Here is a 27447-nt window from a genome sequence, read left to right on the forward strand (position 1 = left end):
TTCTTTATGCAACAAAGCACTATCCTGGTTCTCATCACACCAGTCCCATCGCACATTTTTGGTCTCTGTTGCCAACATGTCTTTATCGCCTGTTGATCTGTCTATTGGTGTACCCTAGAGCTCTTTCTGGAACCTCTTCTTTCCTCTCACTACACACTATCACTTGGTGACCTCATCAACTCATTTCACCCTAGGCATCATCTCTATGCAGATGATACTCAGGACATACTTGAAGACATGAGGTAACTCAATATATTATGTCCTAGTTAACATTTTATAAATAAATAAATCCACCCCTACCCTCACACCTGCAACCCAGTGTTAGGTCTGATTGTCTCCTGGGTATATCCTTATGAATGGTGCTCCACCGCCTTAAACTTAATATATCTAAAACTGAGCTCCTCATATCTTCCCCTAAATCTGGCTTAATATCCCCTTTTGTAATCACAGTAAATGGTACTCCCACCCACCATGTCGAAAAAGCATGTTGCATAGGAGTGACCTTTCCTTCCTGCCTTTCACACTCCTTTCCTGTTCATGGCATTGGCTAAAATTTGTCGCTTCTTTCTCTGTAATATTGGCAAGATCCACCCTTTCCTCTGTCAATCTACTACTAAAACTCTGATGCTCTTTTCCTCTCCTGTCTTTATTATTGTAATTTACTGCTAATAGGCCTCACAACTTTCTCATTTGCAACATATCAAAAATTCTGCTGCTACTGTAGAACAATTTCACTTACTCCCAAAACAGTCACTGCTCATCTCTTCCTTAAATCCCTCTCCTGGTTTCCCATCAAATGTTCTCATCCTTACTTTCAAGGCTCTCCACTCATCTGTTCCTTCCTATATATAAACTTTGATCTCTTGCTATGCCCCTGCTTGTCTCCTGCACTCTGCCCAGAACTGTCTCCTTTCTACCACTTTCACCTCTACTGCTTTCTATCACCTACAACCTTTTCCCTCACTGCCCCTTACCTGTGGAACTTCCTCACACTCAGTATTTGCCAAGCACCTGGTCTCCCCACATTTAAGTTGAAACTTAAAACTCAACTCTTAAACGTAGCATTTCAATAGCCTAGTTACATTCCCAAACCCACAGTCATTCCTACCAACCTTTGTGGGCAAGCACTGCCATCCGCTGCACTTATCCCCTCACCTGCTGTCACTGTAAGGCTGCGCTTATTGTGCCGGCGACACTCACGCGACATAAATGCAAAACAAATGCATTGCCGCCATCGCGTGCGCTTATAGTAAGCGCGATGCGACAGCGTGACGGATTGGTCGCTGGAAGTCATCTCTATTTGATTTTACAGCGACCATCGCCTGACTGTCGCGTCGACGGCACGATAAGCGCAGCCTAAGTGTCCCAATTTAGTAGGAAAAACAAAAAAATAGCAAACTGTAGCTTAGCTCTGGGGAACACCTGGATTGAATCATATTAAAATGAAAATAGGTAAAATTGATGCTTTAAAGCTGCAAACTAACCAATATCCTACATGTGTTTTTTTTAATACATCAGTTCTGTACTATGAGAAAATACTTGTAGCATTTTTTTTAAACAACAGTGAATTACATTTTTTATGTATTATAATGTAACAAGCATTTTTTGTTTCTATAGCAACGATTTACAAAGTCACATCCCCTTCCTCTTCTAAAACAGGCTCTGACACACCCCTTTTTGAGCCCTGCCCTCTCTCTAGCTGTGCACCAATTGTATCTAGTGATTGCCTGCTCACATGATCTTTCCCACATAACTTTGTATTTTTGGTCCTTTTCTGCTGCACTGAAAGCCATTTAGTGAACCCCCGAGCCGAATCTTCGCCGATCGATCACAGGAGAACAGATCCATCAGCAACTTAGCTAATTACTTATCATTGTGTGGATTGTATTGATTCACATATTAAAGGGGAAATAAATTGGTTGCTTGGACTGCTGCTTTAAGACTGGTGGCTTACAAAATATATATATTTATATAACAACATGGGTACATTTCCTTGTATACATTGCAAAAAATTGGATGAAAAGTGCAATTTGTATGTATAACTCATTCTTGCATGTCAGATTTTTATCATGTCAAATTGCATGCCATTTTTTTGGGCAAGGTTTAATGAATAGGCAGCCAAGTGTTTTCATGATGATTTTAACCTACATTATGTGTCAGGTTTGCTGACCGAAGTGCAATGCAAATCAAAGAGGCTTCGGAAAAACTGCAAGCAAAACAACTCTGTCTTCTGCAGCGTGAAGGTGGAAGATGATGGAAGTAATAGCAGACATGTGTCTTCAACAACAAAGCCAGCCAAAGTAAGAACTGTTTTTTTATATTTGGAGATTTACCTATCTAGGTAATTTTTCTGTTCATTTAATACCTGGAAACCATGCATCCTCAAGCCATATGTATCAAGGGATTTTGCATTAGGTACATCACCTTTTGAACTGGAGGTAATAGTTAGTAGTTAACAGCGGCGGATTTGGAAATCCGGCGCCTATAGGCACTTACATATGCCGGCCGCCTCCTTTCTGCCGCATTCCTCCTCATTCCGATTCCCAGCATCAAACTACGCCTCAGACGTCACCAAAGTGACATCACACAGAGTCTCGTTGCCATGGCAATGGGACGCCATGTGACGCCATGTTGGTGACGTCCGCGGCATCTAATTTAAAGAGGTCCTTGAACAGGAAGCCAAGCTCTGACTCTGGTGGATGTGAGACTTAGGAGAAATTTGAGGAAGAACTTTTACACAGAAAGAATGAGATTTTTTGGGGGGGCGGCGGCGCTTACAGAGGTCCCACACTCTTCCCCAAAGCAGTTAAATTAAATGACGGGGAGCGTGTGTGAGGCCTCTGTAGGGCCTTTACCTAGTCTCCGGCAGCTTCTGGCGATGCGTTGCCATGGTAACGCAACGTAACATGACGCCATGACGTCAGAAAACGCAGACGAACAGGTAAGGAGGGGGGAGCAGGCAGGGGGGAGAGCAGGCAGGGGAGCACTGACTGAAAAGTTTGCACACCCCTGGTATAGGCTTAAACAGAAAAGGAATTCAGCAATGCTTGGGGTGATCCTAAATATGAAAGAAACCAACGGATCTAATAGTGTCTGAGGTTTCACATCAGATAGGAAAATGGGCAGACCAGGTTGGTCAAGCGGGTCTTACCTGTTGTCTTTGTTTATGTTTCTAGAACTTACTTAATATATCAAGCATAAATCATTTTTGTAAAAGAGAAAACTGAAAGAAAATAAATTAATATAAGTCTGATGTGCCTCTAGATTAATTTTCATGTGCTAAATCCATAGGGTGATATTTGCTAAGCGGTGCTAGGGCTTAGCACTGCCTAAGAAATTTGAGCCACAATCCCTTAAACCTTGAATGGTATGGTGGCAACATCAGCTGTTAAAAATATAACAGTGACCACCAGCAAAAGGTATACAGAATATAAGTAAATCAAGCTCTAGGTAAATGTAGCATTGATTACACTGTAATCAAGCCTGAAATGCTTACTAATGAATTTATTGATGGTGGACTGTTTGCATCAATTGTTCTTAATTTTTCCCCATTTTATACAGGTCACATCCCAACTGGAACTCACAGCCGAGGAGTGCAAGCTAATTGAGCATATAGTAGCTGCCCATCAAAAACATGGCATCCCAGTAGATGAGCACAGGATGTTTGTAAGTGTTCTAAGTAATTCATCCAAACCTGCAGGATTGTAGGAAACAGAATTGTGTTTTGTGTTTATAATGGTATCAATTTTCTTGCAATCCATGGGCAGAAACCCCTTGCCAATCTCTCTCTCTCCCCCCCAAAATTGTATTTATCTCCCCTTTCACACACTCCCCCCTCATCCTCTCTAATCCCAGTGTATTTCTCTCCCTATCCCCCTCCCTCTTACACACTCACTTCTATGCCCCTTACACCCCCACCTTTCTCCCTCCCTCACACCCCCACCCTCTCTGCCCCCTTGTAAGGATTCTGCTCGATCCGTGCTAGGTTTTACTGCGGTTTGGGTTTTCCAAGTTGACTGCCCTTTCTATTCACTTTGGCCATTTGGGTACTGGCAGCCTGCTATACAGTATAAGGCTGCAGTTCATAGTGGGAGTCGCTGAGCAAGGTTCTAACATTTGCCGTTCCTGTTGTCTACGCTGTCACACGTTACCCTTGTGTCTGTTTGGATTACCCTGTTACTGACTCTGGACCGTGACCCCGACCTCGCTGCTTTCTGCCTGCCCTGACCTTTTGCCTGTTTACTGGACTTTGCACCACTGCCGCCAGCCCTGACCTCTGCCTGCTTACCGACTATGGATACTCTAACATGACTCTGTCCCTGGGCTCTGGTTGGTTCATTTGCATCCCTCCCTCTGCCCTGCGGGTCCGCTTCCTGTTTGGAGATGAGCACCGCCACACCCCTTATACTCCAACCTTGCCCCCCCTTACACAAACAGCCCTCCCCTTGCTAGATCACTCCCCCCACACTCACACGCCCTCTCTCGCTCACTCTCCCGCCCTCCTCCACTCTCAATCAATTCCCCCCACTCAAAAACCTGCCTCCCCACACTCAATAATACCCTGACACTCAATAACCCCCTTACCCACACACTAACCCCCTCCCAATAACACACGCCAATCCCGCTAACAGATGTGGAAGTTGAGCCCGACCAGCACGAGGGTGGAGTTTGATTGAAGCAGCCAATAAAGCCTGGCAGATGGACGCAGAGTTTGGATCTCTGGATGGGTTCAACTTCCAGCGCCGGTCGGTCGGGCTCCCCATCGCAGTCAGACCTGGGACAGTTGTCCCTGCTCTCCCCTCCGTCGGCGACCCTGTAAACACCAAGGCAAATAACGTAATATTAACCAGGTTTTACCCACGTATAAAGCATGGCGTTATTTTTAACAGTCGTTATTCTAAATGATAAGCAAATCAGCCTATATTATATTTATCCCATATTCACTAGGATCGGTTAAGATTAATGCTGGGTAATAATACATTTTTGTAAGTCATACTTGGCAATTGCGTTAGTCCTATCCAGATCCTGAAATATGGCTTTCTATGAGAGGGGAGTGAGGCGAGAGAATTATATAATGTACCTCCAAATAGATTAACCTATACTATACTCCATGGTGTGAGATACGTATGAACACACCTGAGATACCTGGGAATATATGCTAATTTAAAATCATATGAATTAATATTTTACATATTTCTCTCTCTTTCTCCACCCTTCCATTCTCCTGCCCCTTCTCTCATCCTCCTTTAAAAGCCATAGTTCAGGTTTGTGGATGGGAGTAACGGCAAGACTTAACATTATGTTATGAGAAGATAATGCAGTGTTATCTTGAAATAACGAGACATTAACCCTATGCTGAAAAACTCAACTACGGCTGTTATTTTTGCATAAGATTACATTTGTGAATAAGGGAATGTCACAGTATTTGCCCCGATTTAACGTAACAGTCCAAGTTGCATGTTTAAAAAGAAAAAAAAAATAGTATTGAAGCAGGGGGTCTCCGGAGCTGAGCTAAATTAATTTCAGCTATGGGGTTCCTGTTCCCGAGGTTCTTCCCTCTGTATGGGGTACCAGAATCTCGGTGCTGTTTAAAGGTCCTGGTCACGCGGGCCAATAGAAAGCCGGGATGACGTTACGGCTTCCTTTTGGCCTGTGTGCACGGGACATTTAAGCTGTGTTTTCTATATCTCCTCACTGCCCAGCCAGAGCTGCTACCAGCACTCCATACAGAGGTAAGTATCTTGGGAAGCTGAAATTAACGTAGTTCAGCTCCGGAGACCCCCTGCATCCATCCTATTTTTTTTAAACTATCTGCTTGAACTGCTCCTTTGACAGAGCTTAGTACATTTAAGCCCTCATTCTGATAATATGGTAAAGAGAGGTTAGCTTCTGAAAGCAAGTATAGCACAAAAAGATGTGTAATACTATATGTAGAGATGTGTCAAGTTCTCACAAGTTCCCAAAACTGGCAAATTTTGGATTTTCACACTTACTTGTTTGTGAGTGTATTTTTTACCTGAGATAAAATCATCTTTTATACTATCCAATTGAGCTATATAATGGAGCATATACACATACACACACACATGTTTATACACAACCATGCATCATATATACAGACACTTGCAATCCATGATTCATATATATATATATACACACTCACACCCACTATCCACGCATTGACTGTACACACACACACACACACACACACACCATCCATGCATCATATATATACAAACACACTATCCATGCATCATATATATACAAACACACTATCCATGCATCATATACTGTACTGTTTACACACACACACCATTCATCATATATATATATATATATATAGCTTGGAATTTGGCGGGACTTGGTGCCTCTTACCTTCTCCGGCATCTCCTACTACTCCTCATCTCTGCTACGACGTGACATCATGTGACATTATGTTGTCATAACAACGCGTCATGTGACGTTGCAGCATCACGGTGTCATGGCAGCAAGTCGTCATTTGACGTTGCGGCATTGTCATGGTGACACGTCGTTGCAAACAGAAGATGCAGGAAGAGAAGCCTAAGAGAAGGTAACAGACACTTACAGAGGCCCCGTGCTTTCCCATGGCAATCAGTTTAAACATTGAAGGGAAGAGTGCTGGGCCTCTGTAATGGCTTGGTGTGACTGCACCGATGGCACTGCCATCAAGCTGTCCCTGCCACACATATCTCATTACCAGCAGCACACAAGAGAGGAGACAGCCCGGGAGATGAAGAGCTGTTGAGCTCTGCAGTGCCATCTGCTGTCCGGAATCTACTATGCACGCACAAAGCTTCTCTCCCTGCTACAGACCAACATTTTTTTTTAATCTGACCGGCCCAATTGCCCACCTGCCCCCCAGGCTAGTCTGCCCCTGGTGCCCCTGACACACCCCAACCTTAACTAGACCAATAAACATTTGCCTTTTTTTTTTCATTTCAATGTTTCTTTGTGCATCACTCTCATGTATATCTGTATATCCAGACTTACTAGGATGTAGCTCCTTTATAAATATTACATACTATTTCAGCTTCATTTTGTAAAAAAAAATCTGCCTGAAGGGAGCTTTGTGGTCCTGAACACTTGCACTCTTTTTAGCCACAGGTTAGCTATTAAAGGTTACACTACTTTTGTTTGTCTATTGTACGGGCTAACACAGTACGTGTAATTTATTTATTTATTTATTTATACAATGTTTTACCAGGAAGTAATACATTGAGAGTTACCTCTCGTTTTCAAGTATGTCCTGGGCACAGAGTTAAGATGACAAATAGTACATGGTTACAAATACATAGTTAAATAAGTGAACAGGGTTATACATTATATACAAGACATTGCATGCACAGTTACAGATAATATATATTATAGGATTATGTAACAGTTACAGACCAGATTAAAATGTGTGACAGCTTTAGTTTTGAAATAACTTAGACTGGTGGTGGCTGTGAGAGTCTCCTGTAGACTGTTCCAGTTTTGGGGTGCACGGTAAGAGAAGGAGGAGCGGCCGGATACTTGGCTGAACTTGTTACCATGAACAGTCTTTTGGAGTCAGATCTCAGATGATAGGTGCTGTATGTGGTAGGGGTGAGGAGCTTGTTCAGGTAGACGGGTAGCTTGCCCAGAAAGTATTTGAAGGCAAGACAGGAGAGATTAACTTTGCGCGTAGACTCAAGTAATGGCCAATCTAGTTCTGTGCCTTGTGTAGTATCAATTACTCCAGTGTGACAATCTATCTATATCTATATTCTTATAACCTGGAGATAATGGAGGTGCAATTCCTGCCTTTGGCAATCCGCATGTGGCTGATGATTAGTGACTAACTTTACAAAGTGACCGTGAGGAGAAACAACAGGTCTCAAACCCTTTGAGTCTGCCCCCTGCTCCAACTCTGGCTACTTCTACCCAACGCACAATTGCTCACTTATTTATTCAGCTTGAGTCTGAGGGCAGGATGGGGAGGATTTTGCAGAGCAGAATCTTCACCACCTGTAACAGTGACTGTGAGAGAACCATTTGATTCATACAGGATTGCAAACAGAAAGGGATACTCATATTCTTGTAAATTTGTGGAAAATGGTTCATGGCTAAATGGCGAAGACTTTTGCAAATACATCTACGAAAACACTTTCTAAAATATGCATCCATGTTAAAGGGTTTCCAGGATTACCTGCGAGACATTTGCACATCTCTTTTAATAGTTCTCTTACTATATATTTGGGTAAACTAATACTACAATATCTTGTAATTCTCTGCAAATTGTGAGAATGTACCATTTACCCATTCTTTTATCATTCTGTTCAGCTAGAAGAATCAGCGAATCCGGAAGAGACCTTCTACCACATTTCAGAAGCAGCTGTTGTTCATGTACAAGTGCTTGTAGGATTTACCAAACGACTTCCAGGTATTTGTGATTAAGTATTTCTGTAGCTCCAGGAGATGATTAAATTACACACTCTCAAACTCTAACTTTATGCTTTGAGTCAATGCAAATACATATATACTGTGACAAACGCCCATCTTTTGTAGCGCTGACGTCTGTCTGGGATCTTCCCGACACAGTCTTCTAGGGTTAATTATACGAATAACCGGATCATACAAAGTATTACGTTGTTTAACTCAGGCTTCTGCCTGCTTTATTTTCATCCCAGTAAGGGACTGCAGCTTTAACAGGTGTAGGCAGGAGGCACTCAGATATTAACCTTCAGCGGTTTACTCATATCACTGTTATACTATTTCACACACTGTCACTTTAAGAAACAAAAATAAATCATATAAAGAAATCCTATCCCATTCAGGGATCTAACTACACAGCAGAATCAGCCTCTCTAACTTTTGCTGGGCCAACTAACCTGGTTTCCAAGCTTAAAACAACACCCTCTCATTTAGGGTCACTAGATACAGCATACAGTCTTTAGACACAGCAATAAACATTTGTTTGGCTTATCTGTTCGTGGTGGGGAACTCGGTCCCAAGTCTCCAGGCAAATCTTCTGGTACTGCGATACTTGAAGGGGGCGTCCTCCACGAACTGGATGCAGGGGAGCAGCGATACCCCCAGCCTCCAGGCTCTAAGAAGAGAGACTGAAAAGCAACCCTCTCTGCTCTAAATACCTGTTCTAGTGATTAGGAGAGCAGGTGAGGGAGAACTAGACACATTGTAATCTGTGGCCTGGACTTTCCATCCACCAGCCTGAGTAAATGTGAAGCTGTGGAACGGATAATTTTGCACTATTGCTGCACTTTCTGACCTAAAACCGGGCAGATAGCTGCCTAATATCTTTGGACTATGTCACAATACCTTTAATCTTTTTAACTCTATTACTGCCAGAGGGACCTGCAACGCATTACTAGTATATTGCTGTTATATATTTTAGGTCTATTGAGGCAACTATTTGCTGGTGCTTTAACATGTTATCTCCTTGCAGGATTTGAAATGTTAGCTCGTGAGGATCAGATAGCTCTCCTAAAAGGTTCGACGGTTGAAGCAATGTTTTTACGTTCAGCGCAGATATACAATCAGCGAGCAACGGGATGCTCGTTACCAGCTAATGAAGGTAAGTCATTTAAACAAGAACAACTGCCTTTGGGTTTTATTATATGCTTATACTGCCAAAGTATGAAATAATGTACAATTTACATGTATGTTTTTGTGCTAGAACTGCAAGTATGTTTGTGTCAGGAATCGGCGTTCTCCACGCTCCCCACACAGAGCACCCCATTCGCGCAGGGACCCCCTGGACACACAAAACAAACCTGCCTTACCGGCCTCCACGGCTCCTCACCCCTGCTGCCGTCGCGGGATCACTCCCCTCGGCGATTCCTCTGCTCAGCGCCGGGCGCGCCCAAGCCCTCCTGCACGCACACCTGCACGCACACCTGCACCATCCACTGGCTCGGTTCACACGCGCGCGTACACGAGTTACGGAGCACGCTCAGTCTGCACACTCTTCTTCCCGTCCCCAGGACCTCAGGCTCCGCCCCCGCACACTGCACGGACATACTCAGGTTACTAACAAGACTCACCTGGCCTGTTATGCCTGCACCAATCTGCAGTGTCTCCCCGTAGCTCTTCCTTTCCCGCCTCCGTTCCTAATTGGACCTTCCTGCTTTATCTAGCTCCTCTCTGCTCTCAGTCTTTGCTCGACATAGTCTCTGTATGGAAGTACTTCTGGATTCTCTCAGTGTTTTCTCAGGTTCTGACGCGGCTTGTACGACTACCCCCTCTGGCTCTCGATCTCGGCACTCCTTGGACAACGCTCACTCTGGTAACCCCTTGAACACGGCTTGGACTACGACCTATCTCCATTCTCCACTCCCTGACTTCGGCGAGGCATTCATCACTCTATCTCTACAACCGGTACCGGCAAGTATTGTCTACCTTACTACACCTGGCCTGGCAACGCTTCATACCACACTCCGGACACGCTCCCTTTGCTGCGGGTGCGTGTATTACCACTTCCCCCTTCAGCTCAGGGGACGGGTCTGGTCTGCGGGCAGCACCGGCGTAACAGTTTGAAAGCGTTTAAAAGTTGTAGTAGCCATTGCTGTCCAGAATCGCAGAAATGAAGATTCATTGTAGGTTGTAATTCTGTTTATGGAAACAACATGAGAGTTCTTCAGAAATGAAATTATAGTGCATTGGGCTTTTGAAACCTCACAAATCTCTTCTTCAACTGTACTGAAGAAGTATCCCAAACCACAACGAATATGATAGCGTTGCCAAATTGATTCTGATTTGTTGGCCCTTTCTGGTTCTGCGATGAGTATTATGGAAAATATTTATAGGAGGAAAATCAGTACATACAAGATAAGCAAAATATACTGTAGGATTCAATGCACTAAGGCAATTGTGAAGAAGAAAATTGTTTTGTTAGACGCCAGAAACGTATCCCACCTTTTACTTGGTGCATTTTGTTATGCAGATTAAGAGGCAAAAGTGATGCACAGAGGCATACAATGTAATACATCTTCTTATAATTTGCACTCTCTGTAACTCCTCCCTAACTCATAAGCTGATTGCAGATGGAGCTACATTTTTCACAAATGTATCTTGATACATTGACACTAAGATAGTGGCAGGCAACATTATGTACCTCAAGGGCATGTGCCTAGTGCAGCCCTTGAGAACTCAAAAGGGCCACACATTATTCACACACAATTAATCTTATTACTTGAAGAATTGTTCAGAACATTGCATTGGGAAGAAAAAGGAATCAAAATCAACAGTGAATACGTGAGTCACCTACGATTGACAGATTACATTGTTATTTTTGCCACAACTCCAGAACAGCTCCAGCAACAACTCTGAGAACTCATCGAAGTAAGTAAGAAAGTGGGCCGCCATATGAATCTCACCAAGACTAAAGTGATGTTCAACACATCTGTCAACTCTGCAAAGATTTCAATAAATGGAATAGAACTAGAAGTGGAAGACTATGTCTATCTTGGCTGGCAAGTAACAGTGGATGGGAACTTTTTTAATGAAATCAATAGGAGAATAAAGATGGGATGGAGCGCATTTGGAAGAAACAAGACATTCTTTCACAGGAAGCTTTCACTCTGCCTCAAGAGGAAAGTTTTTGACCAGTGTATTCTGCCTGTGCTCACGTATGGATGTTAAACTTGGACACTAAACTCAAAGATTAATTTAAAATCTTAAGGCAACTCAAAGAAGTATGGAGAGATGTATTCTTGGTATTACCCAAAGACACAGGAGAAAGAATTAATGGGTTCAAAACTAAACAAAAGTCTGTGGCATCATCAGAAGGGTGAAGAAATTAAAATGGCAGTGGGCCGGACATATCGGAAGAAGAAATTACCATCGTTGAACAAAGATGGAACTCGACTCGATTCCAAGGGAATTTAAAAGACCAAGACGACAACTAAAAGTAAGATGGGAAGATGAAAAAGGAACATTTGTTGGAGCAATGGAAGATCATTGGAGAGGACTTCATCCAGCAGTAGATCGACAAGGGCTGAAGATAATAATGATGATGGTATATATATATATATATATATATATATATATATATATATATATATATATGTATATATATAACAGTGCACAGGCAGTAAGAACATTGAAGCTGTAGGTAGGAGCTTTATAATGCCAATGCACTGGATAATACTGTCCTGCTCCTCTTCTTATACTGGGAGAGGAGGCTCCCAGTATTTACCAACACACTGTCATTAAGCAGCTAAGGACAGGGCTGGCTGGCCACTTGCCCAGGGCTCCAACATAAAAGGGGTGCTGAGCACCATCCTTAACTACCCCCCACCGCTTATCTCCCCAGTGCAGGGTACCGCCGCTCTAACACCTCCCGCATGCACACAAAAATGTATCTCGGCTGCCAGCAGCTGAGCCGAGCATCCTGATGGGCAAGCCACATGCAGAAACGGCGTTGGAGTGGGGGCTGCATGTTTGCCCTGCTGCGAGGGCGCATTGCACGCTCACAAAAGGGCATCGGAGCGAGGTGCCCTGCAGCTGGAGAGACCAGAGTTGCGAGAACATCCAGCGTGCAGTCAGACTAAAAATTTGGCGCCCATGTAAAGATAAAATTGTTGTACAGGGGTGCCAAATATTCAGTCCACCTCTGGTGCAATTAAGTCTTGGTCCGACATGGGCTGAGGGAGGGAGGATAAGCTACAATCCAGTGCAGCAACATTTCTGCTCCCTCTGCACTTGGGGAGAGAGAGAGCTGCTGGGATGGCCAGTGGTTGGGGGACACCCCCAGCCACCAGGCTGCCTGTTAGCCTCCAGTAAGTTAAGAGGCACAAAGTAAAAATGATACTGTCTGCATTCATTTTTCTCCAAAATTAACTTATTTTGGATTTTACCAGAAATGTAAAGGTAAACTGTCCATTGTCTGTGGATTTTACAGTGTTGCTTTTTTAGGTTGAAAAGGAGCTGGAGCCCATATCAGGTAAAACTGTATTTATATCTAAAGTACAATAAATAAGCAGGTATACAAATAATAAGGACATGTAGCATTGATTCCTTTCCATTCAATATCCATTTCTAATAATGTAATATTAATTAGCTGGAATTTCTTGTTGAACTTTATGAGGTGTTGGAAATCTTCCTTTGCATTCTACCACAACAATAACCTTGCTTTTTGGTGACCTAAACACCAACCATGATTCTCCTTCTCGCGCCACAGAATGACAGTGACAACACTTTGTGCTGCATGTAGTGCACCGAAACCAAATGTAAAACTATATCATTTTGTTTTCTGTGCCAGGTCTTACAAGATACCCAAACCATGCTGCTGAGTACTGTCACATTCAGGATTTTGACATATGCCCTCTATATTCTCTGGAACCTCCTCCGCATCAAGAGGTTCCTGCATCAAGCTCAGGTTTGCGATTCTTCTATTTGTATTTACAATCTACATGTCTAGCATCTACTTATATGGGGAGGGATGTTAGAATCTGAAATTGTAACTACCATTTCAAAGATGGTTTCTTAAAATAAGATAAGACTTTTCAGATTCAGGCATGAATAACTTTCTCTGATCAGCAAAGGAGAGATATTATAAAGTATGCAATTTTACTATGGTCAGTGGAAACTAAGAAGATAATGATCTGTGCTTTGAAGAAGGCATTAGAAAATAGGTAATGCCTTCTTAATAAGGAATGAAACAGAGACAATGTTCTTTATATTGATTAAATGACACTGCAGTTTTAGAAACAAACTAGAAAGTTTACAATCGGTTTGCTTGGAGTGATACATGATAATTTATGGCTGATGATCTCAGTTCATTGCTTCATTACATACAGTAACATCATCTAACAAATTAATTAATTCTGTGCTGTGAATTCCATTTACCTATGTAGTAATTGAATGTGGGTTTTTCTGGAGAGGAAAGATTAGCATTAGCCAAATGTAAAAAAGAGGTGACGGTAGGGGTTAACCAGGCTCTCAAGTAAAGGTTAATCCCGTTTTGGTTACCCCTGATCCGTGTATAATGGTCCAAGAGAGTTAGCTCTTGGGCCCAGTAACATTGTACCATAACAATGTATTGAAAGAAAAAAAGTATTTTTTGTGTTTTTCCATTTCCCGGCATGCCAGAAATCAAGGATTGCTAGGGTATTAGTTTCAAGGGGGGGTTTGCGGAGAAACCGCTGACAGAATGTGCCCAGGAGGTTGGGGTCAGGAGTTGTCGGTTCCCCCCATAAATGTACTCGGGAATCATACCTAATTCTGGGATACATGTAGACACATTGCCCCGGCAATATCTCCCATTGAAAACACAAGCACGACTCACCACTAGGGTACCCTGCTTCAGCACAGCCCAGAAAGGAGAATGGGGCACAGGGATAAAACATCTATTCCTGTTGCTGAGGGAATCTCTAGGTTAAGGGGGGTACCCCAGCTTGTGCCCAGGTGACCCACAACCAGTATAGGGTTTGTGTGTACCCCAACCATATATAAGGTTAAGGGGGTACTCTGAGAGTCCAAAAGATAGTGTGTGGGGGCTAAGGCAGATAGAAATAAAACAACACCCTTATTCCTCTTCTGTCCCCTGTTCCGTAAGACTCAGAAGTATATTAAACTATACCTTAATGTATTAAAATATTCTTTATTAAATGTAATGTGTTCTTTACATTCGGAACCGATGTCCAAACAGGCTGCCCGAGCTAACCCATAGGCACCGACGGTAAGTCTGTTAGATATCGGAGTTCAAAGCAGTCAGAGGATGCCAGAGGTGAGAGTAGCATTTGGTCAGCAGGGAAAGGCAGAGTACCAGATCCAGAGATCAATGGCAGTCCTCCGGGCTGCCACTTGCATTGCCAGACCTGGTGGAGCCTGTCCCAGCGGGTGGCATTGAGATTGCCACCTTTCTCCCTGGCTATCTTGCGCATGTCCCTTGGCTATTTCAGATTTCCTGCTGACCCGGCTTTTCTAGCCGGCTTGACTCTGATTGGTTGCTTGGGGATTTTCCCAAGTGTTGATTGGCTGCTGAGTTTTGCGAATGAAACTCAGAATACTATAAGAATCTGTGAGCCAATCAGATTGTAGTTCTCCGGTAGTAAGAGCGCGGGCGAGCTTTTCAAAGTTACTTCTGTGCGAATAGCAGAGCAACCGGCTTCGATTTCAAGCCAGAAAAGCCTGCCTGCCAGAGTCTAAGTAGTCAGTGGCAAGGCTACTAAAAGCTCTAAAACAGAGAGTCACTAGGAAAAAATGAAAAAAGAATAAATAATGTGGTGGACAACTGGGAAAACAACGAGGGAAAATGAAAACGTGGGTGTCAAATGGATGTTGATTGAAGAAATCACTGAGGACAGCAACAGATAATGAAGGAGCTCCAATGGATACCGCTACCTGGGATGCATGTGTAACAGAGAAATAATATAAATACCTCTGTGGATCCCTCTTGTAGCGCTCCTTTCTCTGTACTCGGCTGTCCTGCTGGCAGTGTAGACGTGATGGTCTCCAAATCAGCTGCGACTCCTCTCATCAACTGTGTGGAGTTCCCGAGTGCCGGTAGTGCGTGAGAGCACTTCCGGTCCGTCCGGTGAACGCTCCCCTCCCTCCATGAGATCCACAGGGGAGACAATGATGTACGCCAACTCCCACAGAACGTATCCTCTAATCCTCAGTGCGTCTGTCCAATCGATGGGCAAAGCAAACGTGGAAATGGATTGGTAGTAGACTGCAACGTCCAAAAAGCACCTTCAACTCACCAGATAGGAAGGATTAAAAACATTTATTGAACTACATAAAAATGAAAAAAGGACAAACAAAGTACAAAAACACACAACCTCCTACGCGTTTCAGGCTCTAAGAGCCCTTTCTCAAGGGGGATAGTTGGGACTGTGAGTTAATCTCCTTAATATAGCCCCTCCTGCCTTGACACGCAGCTGTAATGGATAATCATCAGTGATAATTACATTGGTTAAAAAGCTTAGCACTACATACACCTAATACAAAGCATCATTAGAATAAAAGATCTTGATCAAATATCAAAAGATACATGCAAAACATTTCATATTAGTGATAATAATTAATTAACTATTGTGATTCTAAATAAAAAACCTCAACAGAAAAAGTATGAAAAAGAGACAAAAGGAACCTTATCAGTTGAAAAAGTAAAATGCATGTATCGTGAATTCATTATATACTTCATTATGGTGAAAGGTAGCAAATACAGAAAGGGACTGAGCACAATTAAAGAAAAGTAATAAGAAAATAACCAGAGGCATTTATATCCTGTATGAATGTTAGGTAACACATGACATCGATATACAGTGATCTATTTGTCAAACATTGTATTTTCTAAACAGATAACATGAACTCACTGAACTCTTCATAGCATAGTTCTCTTAATACAAATGATCAGGGATTATAAGAAGCTAAAAAACATACATACATATTAGTTTAATATATAATCTGAATAGGTCAATTGTTTCAAAGAAAATATTTCAGATCCTACTCCGTATTTAACCCTTTAGGGATCAGTGTGTCCAGTGTGAAAATCCAGTGGGCCTCTCTGCGGTAGAGTATATTAACTCTATCACTGCCTCTATAATGTATAGGAACCTGCTCAATAGCAATGCATTTAAAATTGTTGAGAGACCCATCCTGGCATACACTGAAATGTTTGGACACAGGGTGTATCTGATCTTTTTGAAGGATAAGTCGCATGTGTTCAAGTATCCTTAACTTTGTATTGTATTGTATTGTATGTCTTTATTTATATAGCGCCATTAGTGTACATAGCGCTTCACAGTAGTAATACATGTGGTAATCAAATAAATAACAGATAATATAAATAACAGATCATGGGAATAAGTGCTTTAGACATAAAAGTAACATTTCGGAAGAGGAGTCCCTGGCCTGAGGAGCTTACATTCTAATTGGTAGGTAGGGAGAACGTACAGAGACAGTAGGAGGGAGTTCTGGTAAGTGCGTCTGCAGGGGGCCAATCTTTATGTATCCTGTGTTCAGAATATCCACAGTGCTATTCATATGCTTCTTTAAGCAAGTGTGTCTTAAGGTGGGTCTTAAAGGTGGATAGAGAGGGTGCTAGTCGGGTACTGAGGGGAAGGGCATTCCAGAGGTGTGGGGCAGTCAGTGAAAAAGGTTTAAGGCGGGAGAGGGCTTTAGATACAAAGGGGGTAGAAAGTAGACATCCTTGAGCAGAACGCAAGAGTCGGGATGGTGCATAGCGAGAAATTAGGGCTGAGATGTAAGGAGGAGCAGAAGAGTGTAAAGCTTTAAAAGTGAGGAGAAGAATGGAGTGTGAGATGCGGGATTTGATCGGAAGCCAGGAGAGGGATTTCATGAGGGGAGATGCTGAGACAGATCTAGGAAAGAGTAGAGTGATTCTGGCAGCAGCATTTAGGATAGATTGTAGGGGAGACAGGTGAGAGGCAGGAAGGCCAGACAGCAGGAGGTTACAGTAATCAAGACGGGAGAGAATGAGGGCCTGAGTCAGAGTTTTAGCAGTCGAACAACAGAGGAAAGGGCGTATCTTAGTTATATTGCGGAGGAAAAAGCGACAAGTTTTAGAAATGTTTTGAATGTGAGAGGCGAATGTGAGAGAGGAGTCGAGTGTGACCCCTAGGCAGCGTGCTTGGGCTACTGGGTGAATGATTGTAGTTCCAACAGTAATGTGGAAGGAGGTAGTAGGGCCAGGTTTGGGAGGAAGTATGAGGAGCTCTGTTTTAGCCATGTTGAGTTTAAGGCGTCGGAGGGCCATCCAGGATGATATAGCAGAGAGACATTCAGAAACTTTGGTTTGTACAGCAGGTGTAAGGTCAGGTGTTGAAAAGTATATTTGTGTGTCGTCGGCATAGAGGTGATAATTAAACCCAAAAGATGTTATTAGGTCACCTAGATGTTATTAGGTCACCTAGTGTGTACAGAGAAAAGAGAAGAGGTCCCAGGACAGAGCCCTGGGGTACCCCCACAGAGAGATCAATAGAGGAGGAGGAGGTGTTAGCAGAAGAGACACTAAAAGTACGATGGGAGAGGTAGGATGAGATCCAGGATAGAGCTTTGTTCCGAATACCTAGAGAATGGAGAATGTGGAGGAGAAGAGGGTGGTCCACGGTGTCAAATGCTGCAGAGAGGTCGAGTAATATGAGCAGAGTGTAATGACCTCTGTCTTTGGCAGCATGGAGGTCGTCAGTTATTTTGGTGAGGGCTGTTTCGGTGGAGTGAGCAGTGCGGAAGCCAGATTGTAGAGGGTCTAGGAGAGAATAGGTGTTGAGAAAATGGAGCAAGCGAGAGAATACAAGACGTTCAAGTAGTTTAGAGGCAAAAGGCAGGAGGGAGACAGGTCGATAGTTAGAAAGACAGGTAGGGTCAAGCTTGCTGTTTTTGAGTAATGGTATGACTGTTGCATGTTTGAAGGAGGATGGAAAGGTTCCAGAGCAGAGGGAGGAGTTAAAAATGTGTGTAAGCGTAGGGATTATAGTAGGAGCTAGAGGTTTTAGGAGATGGGAGGGAATGGGGTCAAGAGGGCAAGTGGTAGAGGGAGAAGAGGAGATCAACAGCGACACATCCTCCTCTGAGACAGTGGAAAAAGACTCAAGGAAGGCAGGAGGAGAGTTAGGAAGAGGTGTAGGATGGGGGGAAGAAACAGAGGGGATGTTCTGCCGTATGGATTCCACCTTTTCCTTAAAATAGTCAGCAAAGTCCTGAGCGGAGATGGAGGAAGGAGAGGCAGCTGAGGGTGGTTTGAGTAGAGTATCAAAGACAGAGAACAGAGAACATACGTGTCGTGAGACCTATATATTTCTTTTGACACCCACAGATCAGCATGTAGATCACATATTCTGTCCTACAGTTTACAAACAGAGAGATGTTCTAAGATCTAGTGTTGTCTATGTTGGTAAACACTTTAGACTTTAAAACATATTTGCAAATTTTGCATCTCCCACAAGCAAAACACCCGACTAATTTAGGAAAAAATTATTTTTTAGTACTTAATCTGTTTTTCTTAATTACACTTGGTGCAACCATATTTCCTATTGTCTGTGATCTTTGGAAAACAAACCTAGGTCTTGTGGTGGTAATACTTCTAAGTAGGGGGTCAATGGTGAAGATTGACCAGTGTTTATTCACAACGTTTCTGATTGCATCTGCTTGTCTACTGAATTTAGTGATAAAGTATGGGGTGTCCATATTGGAACGGTTAGCATTTCATACGCCTAAGGAGGAATTGCTCTAATATTGGAAGATTTCCATTTGAGATCTATTGAAATAACCAACCGTTTCCTTGCTAGAGGATACAATAAAAACATCTTACAAGAAGCATATCAAAATGCGCTTCATCAAAACAGAGATGAGATGATATGTAGATCCATAGAACAGAATAGCACTAGAAATTTTAAAACTCATATTAAAAATGATGCTAACCGTTCCAATATGGACACCCCATACTTTATCACTAAATTCAGTAGACAAGCAGATGCAATCAGAAACGCTGTGAATAAACACTGGTCAATCTTCACCATTGACCCCCTACTTAGAAGTATTACCACCACAAGGCCTAGGTTTGTTTTCCAAAGATCACAGACAATAGGAAATATGGTTGCACCAAGTGTAATTAAGAAAAACAGATTAAGTACTAAAAAATAATTTTTTCCTAAATTAGTCGGGTGTTTTGCTTGTGGGAGATGCAAAATTTGCAAATATGTTTTAAAGTCTAAAGTGTTTACCAACATAGACAACACTAGATCTTAGAACATCTCTCTGTTTGTAAACTGTAGGACAGAATATGTGATCTACATGCTGATCTGTGGGTGTCAAAAGAAATATATAGGTCTCACGGCACGTATGTTTAAGTTAAGGATACTTGAACACATGCGACTTATCCTTCAAAAAGATCAGATACACCCTGTGTCCAAACATTTCAGTGTATGCCAGGATGGGTCTCTCAACAATTTTAAATGCATTGCTATTGAGCAGGTTCCTATACATTATAGAGGCAGTGATAGAGTTAATATACTCTACCGCAGAGAGGCCCACTGGATTTTCACACTGGACACACTGATCCCTAAAGGGTTAAATACGGAGTAGGATCTGAAATATTTTCTTTGAAACAATTGACCTATTCAGATTATATATTAAACTAATATGTATGTATGTTTTTTAGCTTCTTATAATCCCTGATCATTTGTATTAAGAGAACTATGCTATGAAGAGTTCAGTGAGTTCATGTTATCTGTTTAGAAAATACAATGTTTGACAAATAGATCACTGTATATCGATGTCATGTGTTACCTAACATTCATACAGGATATAAATGCCTCTGGTTATTTTCTTATTACTTTTCTTTAATTGTGCTCAGTCCCTTTTTGTATTTGCTACCTTTCACCATAATGAAGTATATAATGAATTCACGATACATGCATTTTACTTTTTCAACTGATAAGGTTCCTTTTGTCTCTTTTTCATACTTTTTCTGTTGAGGTTTTTTATTTAGAATCACAATAGTTAATTAATTATTATCACTAATATGAAATGTTTTGCATGTATCTTTTGATATTTGATCAAGATCTTTTGTTCTAATGATGCTTTGTATTAGGTGTATGTAGTGCTAAGCTTTTTAACCAATGTAATTATCACTGATGATTATCCATTACAGCTGCGTGTCAAGGCAGGAGGGGCTATATTAAGGAGATTAACTCACAGTCCCAACTATCCCCCTTGAGAAAGGGCTCTTAGAGCCTGAAACGCGTAGGAGGTTGTGTGTTTTTGTACTTTGTTTGTCCTTTTTTAATTTTTATGTAGTTCAATAAATGTTTTTAATCCTTCCTATCTGGTGAGTTGAAGGTGCTTTTTTGGACGTTGCAGTCTACTACCAATCCATTTCTACTTCTTCCAGAGTCTAAGTCCCGACTTTTGCGCCCAAGTTCTCATAAACGATCGTAGCGGACACGGCTGGGATTTTATGCTGATTTGAGATCCAGGAGATTTGGAGTAACTTGCGATCAGGAGGGACCAAGTTCTCAGTAGAGAACGTAGGGTGGCGTGTGGAACTTTATGCCGATTTGGGTTCCAGGAGATTCTGGGCTAAGTCCCGGTCAGGGTAAAATTCTTCTATATAGTTCCCTGCACCTAGGAAAGTCTAGTTTTCAACCCCCATCCCAAAGAAAGTGTCTTTTTGTCCATATTTTGTTTATCATTATGTGTAAGCGAATTTATGCGAATAAACTACAATTTATTTCATTACCTTGTTTTGCTCAATGTATGATCCCAGTAAAAAGGTGTAAATAACCTGGTCTTCCATGACAGTAATTGAATGTGAGTTTTTTGGAGGGGAAAGATTAGCATTAGCCAAATGTAAAAAAGAAGGGGGAATGGTTAGCGTCATAATGGTGGGGATTTGGGTGATGTTTCAGTGCGCATTATTACAATCTTGCAGTAATTTAATCTGAAATGTTTGCAAACATATGTTGCCTTTGGTGTCTTTGTGTTTTAGATATCAGAGAGGAATTTATTACTCCACTGTTCAACTTTTACAGAAGTATGCAATCCCTTAACGTGACGGGAACAGAATATGCATTACTTTCAGCAGTAACTGTATTTTTTTCAGGTAAATTATAGAAGTTATTCACCTTTTCTATGAGCTATTGAACCATTCACATTGCAGCTTGGCCCTTTATTTTAGTTTATCTTAAACTTGTTTTAACCAAGAATTTTACTATTCAAAAAATTCCCTCTTGACTTCGCTAAAAAGATTATTGTTGGTCGACAAACTGAAAATTGTATTATTATTATCATCATCTATTTGTAAAGCGCCAACATATTCCGCAGCGAGGTACAATGGGGGTACAGAGTTATGTATATTTCATAAACAGAAATACATACCAAATAAGGGCAAACAAGAGCAAACAGATACAGAAGGTAATGAGGGCCCTGATCCTCAGAGCTTACAATCTAGAGGGGGCAAGGTGCAATATTGAAACAAAAGGTAAAGCAGCTACTCGTTACGGGGCGGGGAGGCCTCAGTATGGAGTATGGTCCAACTGCACAGCAGACCCCATTTAGGTTTGTGGGTGTGGATGTTATGGAGTGTTAGCGTGAAATTTGGGCCAGCCACACAGCAGGTCCCAATAGGGTTAGAGTGGGGAAGGTAGGTGGTAGATGTTAGGGGTATGCCCGATTGGGCTTCCTTCAAGAAGATGCATTTTCAGGGAGTTTTTAAATGTCTGAATGCTGGGGGAGAGTTGATGGTACGTGGTAGGGAATTCCAGAGAGAGGGGGCAGCCAGGGAAAAGTCTTGTAGGCGGCAGTGAGAGGAGGTAATAAGGGCAGGAAAGGAAGGTTTCATGGACAGAACATAGGGGGCATTTAGGGATATATTTGGGGATAGGGCTGAGATGTAAGGGGTGGCAGGGATGATGAGAGCTTTGTAAGTCAGAACTAGTGTTTTAAATTTGATTTTAAAGGATATGGGAAGCCATTGTAGGGATTTGGATTGTGGCGCAGCAGAAGTGGAGCGGTGAGTGAGGTAGATGAGTCTGGCAGCAGGGTTTTGAATGGATTGGAGTTGGGATAGGCAGACAAGGGGAATGCCAACTAAGAGGTGGCTGGAGTTGTGAAGTCGGGACAAGATGAATGAGTGAATTAGGATTTTATTTGTGTCATGAGTGAGAAAAGGGCGTGTCCTCGCGATATTCCGGGACATACTTGAAAACGAGATGTATTATGCAATGTATTATTTCCTGGTAAAACATTTTTAAACATAAATAACTATAAACTATTTTGAACGTGGAGACGGCAGGCCTTAGTGGGTGAGTGAATATGAGGAATGAAGGAAACGGCAGAGTCAAAGATGACCTCTTGGCAGCAGGCTTGGGTTGTTGATTGTGGTATTAATGACAGGGAGAAAGAGTTTGGGTGTAGGGGTGGCAGTGGAAGGGAAATGTTAATATCTAATGTTTCCAATTCTGTTTTCCTGCAGATCGCCCACTCCTGAAAAATAAGGAACAGGTAGAAAAACTGCAGGAACCCCTTCTAGGAGTTTTACACAAGTATTCAAAGATTTATCACCCGGAAGATCCACAGCATTTTGCACGGCTGATAGGACGTCTGACTGAGCTCAGAACCCTTAACCACAACCACTCAGAAGTGCTGATATCATGGAAAACAAGGGACACCAAGTTTACTTCATTGCTGTATGGTGTTTGCGATTTACAATGAGTTCAGAAACTCCTGGATTTTAACTGCAAACAGTAATGTCAGTCTACCACGGTGAAACTGTGCATAAATGATATTACTCATTTATTTAAATGCCTCAAATTATGTTTTTTTTTCATTGTTTCATGCATATGAATTTCTGAAGCAAGATTCACATATTGATTATACCCCCTTTCATTGAATCACGCAATGGAATAGAAAATCATTGCAATAGCCTAGGAATCAAATGGTAATGTTTTTGCTTGAAAGGATCCTGCATTATGACTTGATCTATTACTGTAAGATATAGTTGCAACAATAACTGTGGTCTTTCAAAAAACATTTTTTTGAAGTTTGTGATATCTTCTATTGCGTCATGTATTAAATACAAAAAAGACCTTTCCTTAGTCATGGCAAATTGCATTTCTCATTCAGCTCTGTGTGTGTTTCCAAAACTGTTATATTGGCCTCTCACATCTTCAGAAATCATAGATCAAAAATATGTGGTCATCTTCAACAGGTGAAGTCATAGGTTACAGATTATCTCTACTAGGTAGATCAGAAATCATAGATTACTAGCATCAGGTGAAATAAAAATCACATTCATTTAATAAAATCAGAGACAGAGATAATCAATGTATTCAAAAGAAATCAAAGAGCAAGAATTAAAGATTAAACTCATAAAGAAAACACCTTCATCTGAGATCACATTCTTCAGATGAATTCTTAGATCAAAAATCACTGATACACACGGTACCTTAATCATGTGGATTCACAGAACCCGTTCATCCGGAGAAACCATAGACCAAAGATAATCACCTTTATTGGTTTCAATTAAAGAGTACCTCCACAAGGGAAAATCCTAAATCCAATAGCATAAATCACATTTATTAGATTAAACCATAGATTAGAAATCCGAGATCACATGAAATCACATTTATTAAATGGAAGCAAAGATCATCTTCAGCAGGTCTCATAGATTTAAGATCATATTCATCAAATTAAATCAACTGTATTAGGGATTTTAGAGCTCTACTGTTACATGTCATAACCCATCAGGTTAACAAGACAATGGCATCAAATCACTGATTACAGATTTTGTATATATGGAATATAAAATGTCCCATTTTGTATTATAATTAGATGTATGGGCCCAAATCATATATATTTTGTATATGTGACCACGATTAAAGCTAGGAGCTACCGGCACTACACTGAGAAATACTTCAGACCAGAAAAAAGGATCATACTGTTGCCAATTAGGATCATACTGTTGCCAAATAGCATATAGCAACATGCAAACAAATCCATGGCGATGCAAATTCATAAATTGAGTAGGTTGACATTATATCTTTTAATTAATGTGTCAATAATTTCAAGTTGGAATTATAAAGTGTTTTCAAGAAGCTAGTGTCAGAACACCAATATGGCTAATTACTTAGTTGCTAGATTTGACATTTTTTACACATAGCTATTTATTTTGTACAGTACCAGCCTTAATTAGTGAATACATTTTGTTAAGGGAAATACACACGTTCTTGCTAATACCAAATGAGTGTCTGTCTTTCAAAAGTGGCATATACAATCAAAGCTATTCCTGGTATTAGTCCAAAACACAAACGTTTTGTAAAGAATCTAACAATCTAATTGGCTTCCTCAAACTGTACTGAAAGCAAATATTTGGCTGCTTTTGTTTCTGTAGAAGGGTAGCACAAATTGCTTTTCTTCGAGGTCTCTGAAAGGGGGGGGGGGTGTTTTTCAGTCGTTTCCTGTACCTTTACCCCTCCCTGTCCTTACCATAGGGCCAATACATTTAAGTGGAGAGATGGGTATTGTTCCTGTGCAAACTCTTGCTGATTACACAGTGATATTGCACAAAAGGGAACAGCCAGAGGAAATCAAAACCCTCCCAAGTTTCAGCTCCCCATGTTTACAAACTAAATTAAAAAAAAATGGTTTCAAAATACTTACAGTAGATGTCTGACTTGGTTAAAAAATAAATAAATAAAAAAATAACAAAAAAAGGCCTCAGCCACTCAGATGTTGTGCCTTAAAAGACCAATCCAAGCCAGTGAAATTTTTTAAAAGTTATTTTTTAATTTATAATTGAAATAAGGGTTCTCCACAGCTGAAGCCCATCAATTTCAGCTCTGTGGACCCCTACTTCCGGAGATACTTACCCCCAAAGTAGGTCCCGGTAGCTGCTCAGTCTGAACAAGCAGAGCTTCAAAGTTTAAGGCTGTGGTCTCAGCCTCGGCGTGCACTGTGCGCACAAGCACCGGCCCCCCAGTCACTCAGGGCCGAGTACATGCGTCGGCGCACATTCAGCAGCCGCGCTGTACTGCAAGATTCCACACACACAAAAATATTGTGTGTGGAACTTGCGACGGAGCCGTGGCCACGCCCCCGCTGGCGGTTCAGCCAATGAGGGCGAACCAGCCGCATGAGGTCATGGCCACGCCCCCGCAAACCCCCCCACCACGCCCCCTCCCATCGCAACCTCTCCCTCCCAGGACCGCGTGTGCGGGTGCAGCGCTGTGCACGCGCCAACCCCCCCACGCCGGGCGCGCGTGCACTGGGACCGCAGCCTTAAGCTCCAGCGTAGCATGGGACGATGACGTCACGGCTTCCTATTGGCCCGCACAGCGGGAAATCTCTGAAGAGCCGACATATTATGAACCCTTGTAGCCAAGGTGAGCGGCTACCGGCACCTAATTCACATTTATCTCCGGAAGCAGGGGGACCCCAGAGCTGAAATTAACGGGGTTCAGCTCCAGAGATCAACTGCTTCAACCAAATATATATATTTTGAAATCACTAAAAAAATCTATCGCCTTAGACTGCCTCTTTAAACATGTCACTGCTATTAGTATACTTTGGTCCTAAGAGGAACAACTAGATGTTACAGGAGACAGAATGGCAGACCTATTTTCAAATGGGAACTCATTCTTTCTAATGATCATTTGCATGTCATTACTCAGAATCCCTGGCTGCAGTGGAAGCATTGTATGCAAAGAGATAATGGGGAAAGACAAGGTTGCAGACTTGTCTGAGATATGCAAATGTTCTCAAAATTGATATTTTTATTTACTGTACTTTGTAGCAACACATACATACATATTTTGTTTTAAAAGGTGTGGGTGCCTTCCAACATACCCTTATCCTAAAAACAAATAAGCATTTGTTTGAAAAGGACAACCCCCCTTCCCCCCCGACCTACTTGATTTTAAAACAAATATGGTTTGTTAATGTAACCTTTTAAGAAACCTACAGTATAGCAAATCTTTCCTTTTATACGTATTCTGTAGCATATCTATGTGCAGTAACTGCTCAGAGGCTAAACATCAAGCGAAATAAGAAATATGTTGTTAAATGCTTTTTACTTATAAGAATAATGGCACTCTTTATTTTTAATTCCTTCGCTGACAGAGGGCCCAGCACAGCATTATAGGTATTGTGATTTGAATGTTACTGAGTGCACTGAGTAGTAAATCTGGAATTGAGCACATGTTGGGCCATATGTTTAAAGTTGTGGGTTATGTTATTTATCGGATAAACAGTGTTTGTAATTGAGATTTACAGAAGGAAGTTAGTCTTTTAATAAAACACTTAAAATGGTGAGTTTGCCCTAGACACACCTGCAATACAGTATTATCTGTTGTGGGACCTTGCAGCAATGAACATAATAAGGACTTTTATAGTTACAATCCCAGATTGCAAACTGGAGAGTTTCTCCAGAGTTGTACCGAGCCCTCTTGGCTTTTGTAATACTTACTCGTTGTCCACTGAATTTAATATGGCTACCAAATCTTGCAGGTCAATAGGAAGCCACAACATCAATAATTACGGCTTGCTATTAGATGGCCAGTTAAATGCCCTGAGAGAACACTGCTAACTACATCTGTAAGCATGTTGGGAACTAGGGGGGTGGGGGGATCCCTAGAATCAAAAAGAATACGGTTCAGTTACAGGGGATTCCCGAGATCCAATACGGTAAGAAAAAATCATATTCATTTTAGGTGGGATCACTACTTTAACAATGAGTATTCTTGCTCATTGTAATTATATTACTATGCATTTCCTAAGAAAAAATAACCTCACCCACCAATGATATTTTTATACAATGCTTTCATATAGGACTTTATCATATTATTACCGGGACACATTGAATGATTTATGTGCCTTGCCTTTTTATTCGTTATTTTTTTATTGTTTTTCTACTGTAAAATGCAAATGCAACTGTTTTTAAAAAAAAAGAAATGAATATAAATTAAATGAATTTGTGGTTAA

At 41.6% G+C, this 27447-nt stretch overlaps 1 protein-coding gene across 5 annotated transcripts in view; it reads left to right on the top strand.

Annotated features, from left to right (window-relative positions):
- The window catches only part of LOC142503210 (bile acid receptor-like), a 118994-nt gene extending 91547 nt beyond the window's left edge, over window positions 1–27447 (top strand). For all 5 annotated transcript variants that reach the window (XM_075615365.1, XM_075615364.1, XM_075615366.1 and 2 more), the window contains 7 exons: window positions 2161–2300; window positions 3562–3666; window positions 8323–8422; window positions 9446–9574; window positions 13262–13378; window positions 21458–21571; window positions 22943–27447. In XM_075615365.1, the coding sequence (XP_075471480.1) occupies window positions 2161–2300; window positions 3562–3666; window positions 8323–8422; window positions 9446–9574; window positions 13262–13378; window positions 21458–21571; window positions 22943–23181 (944 nt within the window). In that variant the 3' untranslated portion in view covers window positions 23182–27447. The remainder of the gene's footprint in view (window positions 1–2160; window positions 2301–3561; window positions 3667–8322; window positions 8423–9445; window positions 9575–13261; window positions 13379–21457; window positions 21572–22942) is intronic.

Source organism: Ascaphus truei, chromosome 9 (genome assembly GCF_040206685.1).
Source record: "Ascaphus truei isolate aAscTru1 chromosome 9, aAscTru1.hap1, whole genome shotgun sequence".
Taxonomy (NCBI): domain Eukaryota; kingdom Metazoa; phylum Chordata; class Amphibia; order Anura; family Ascaphidae; genus Ascaphus; species Ascaphus truei.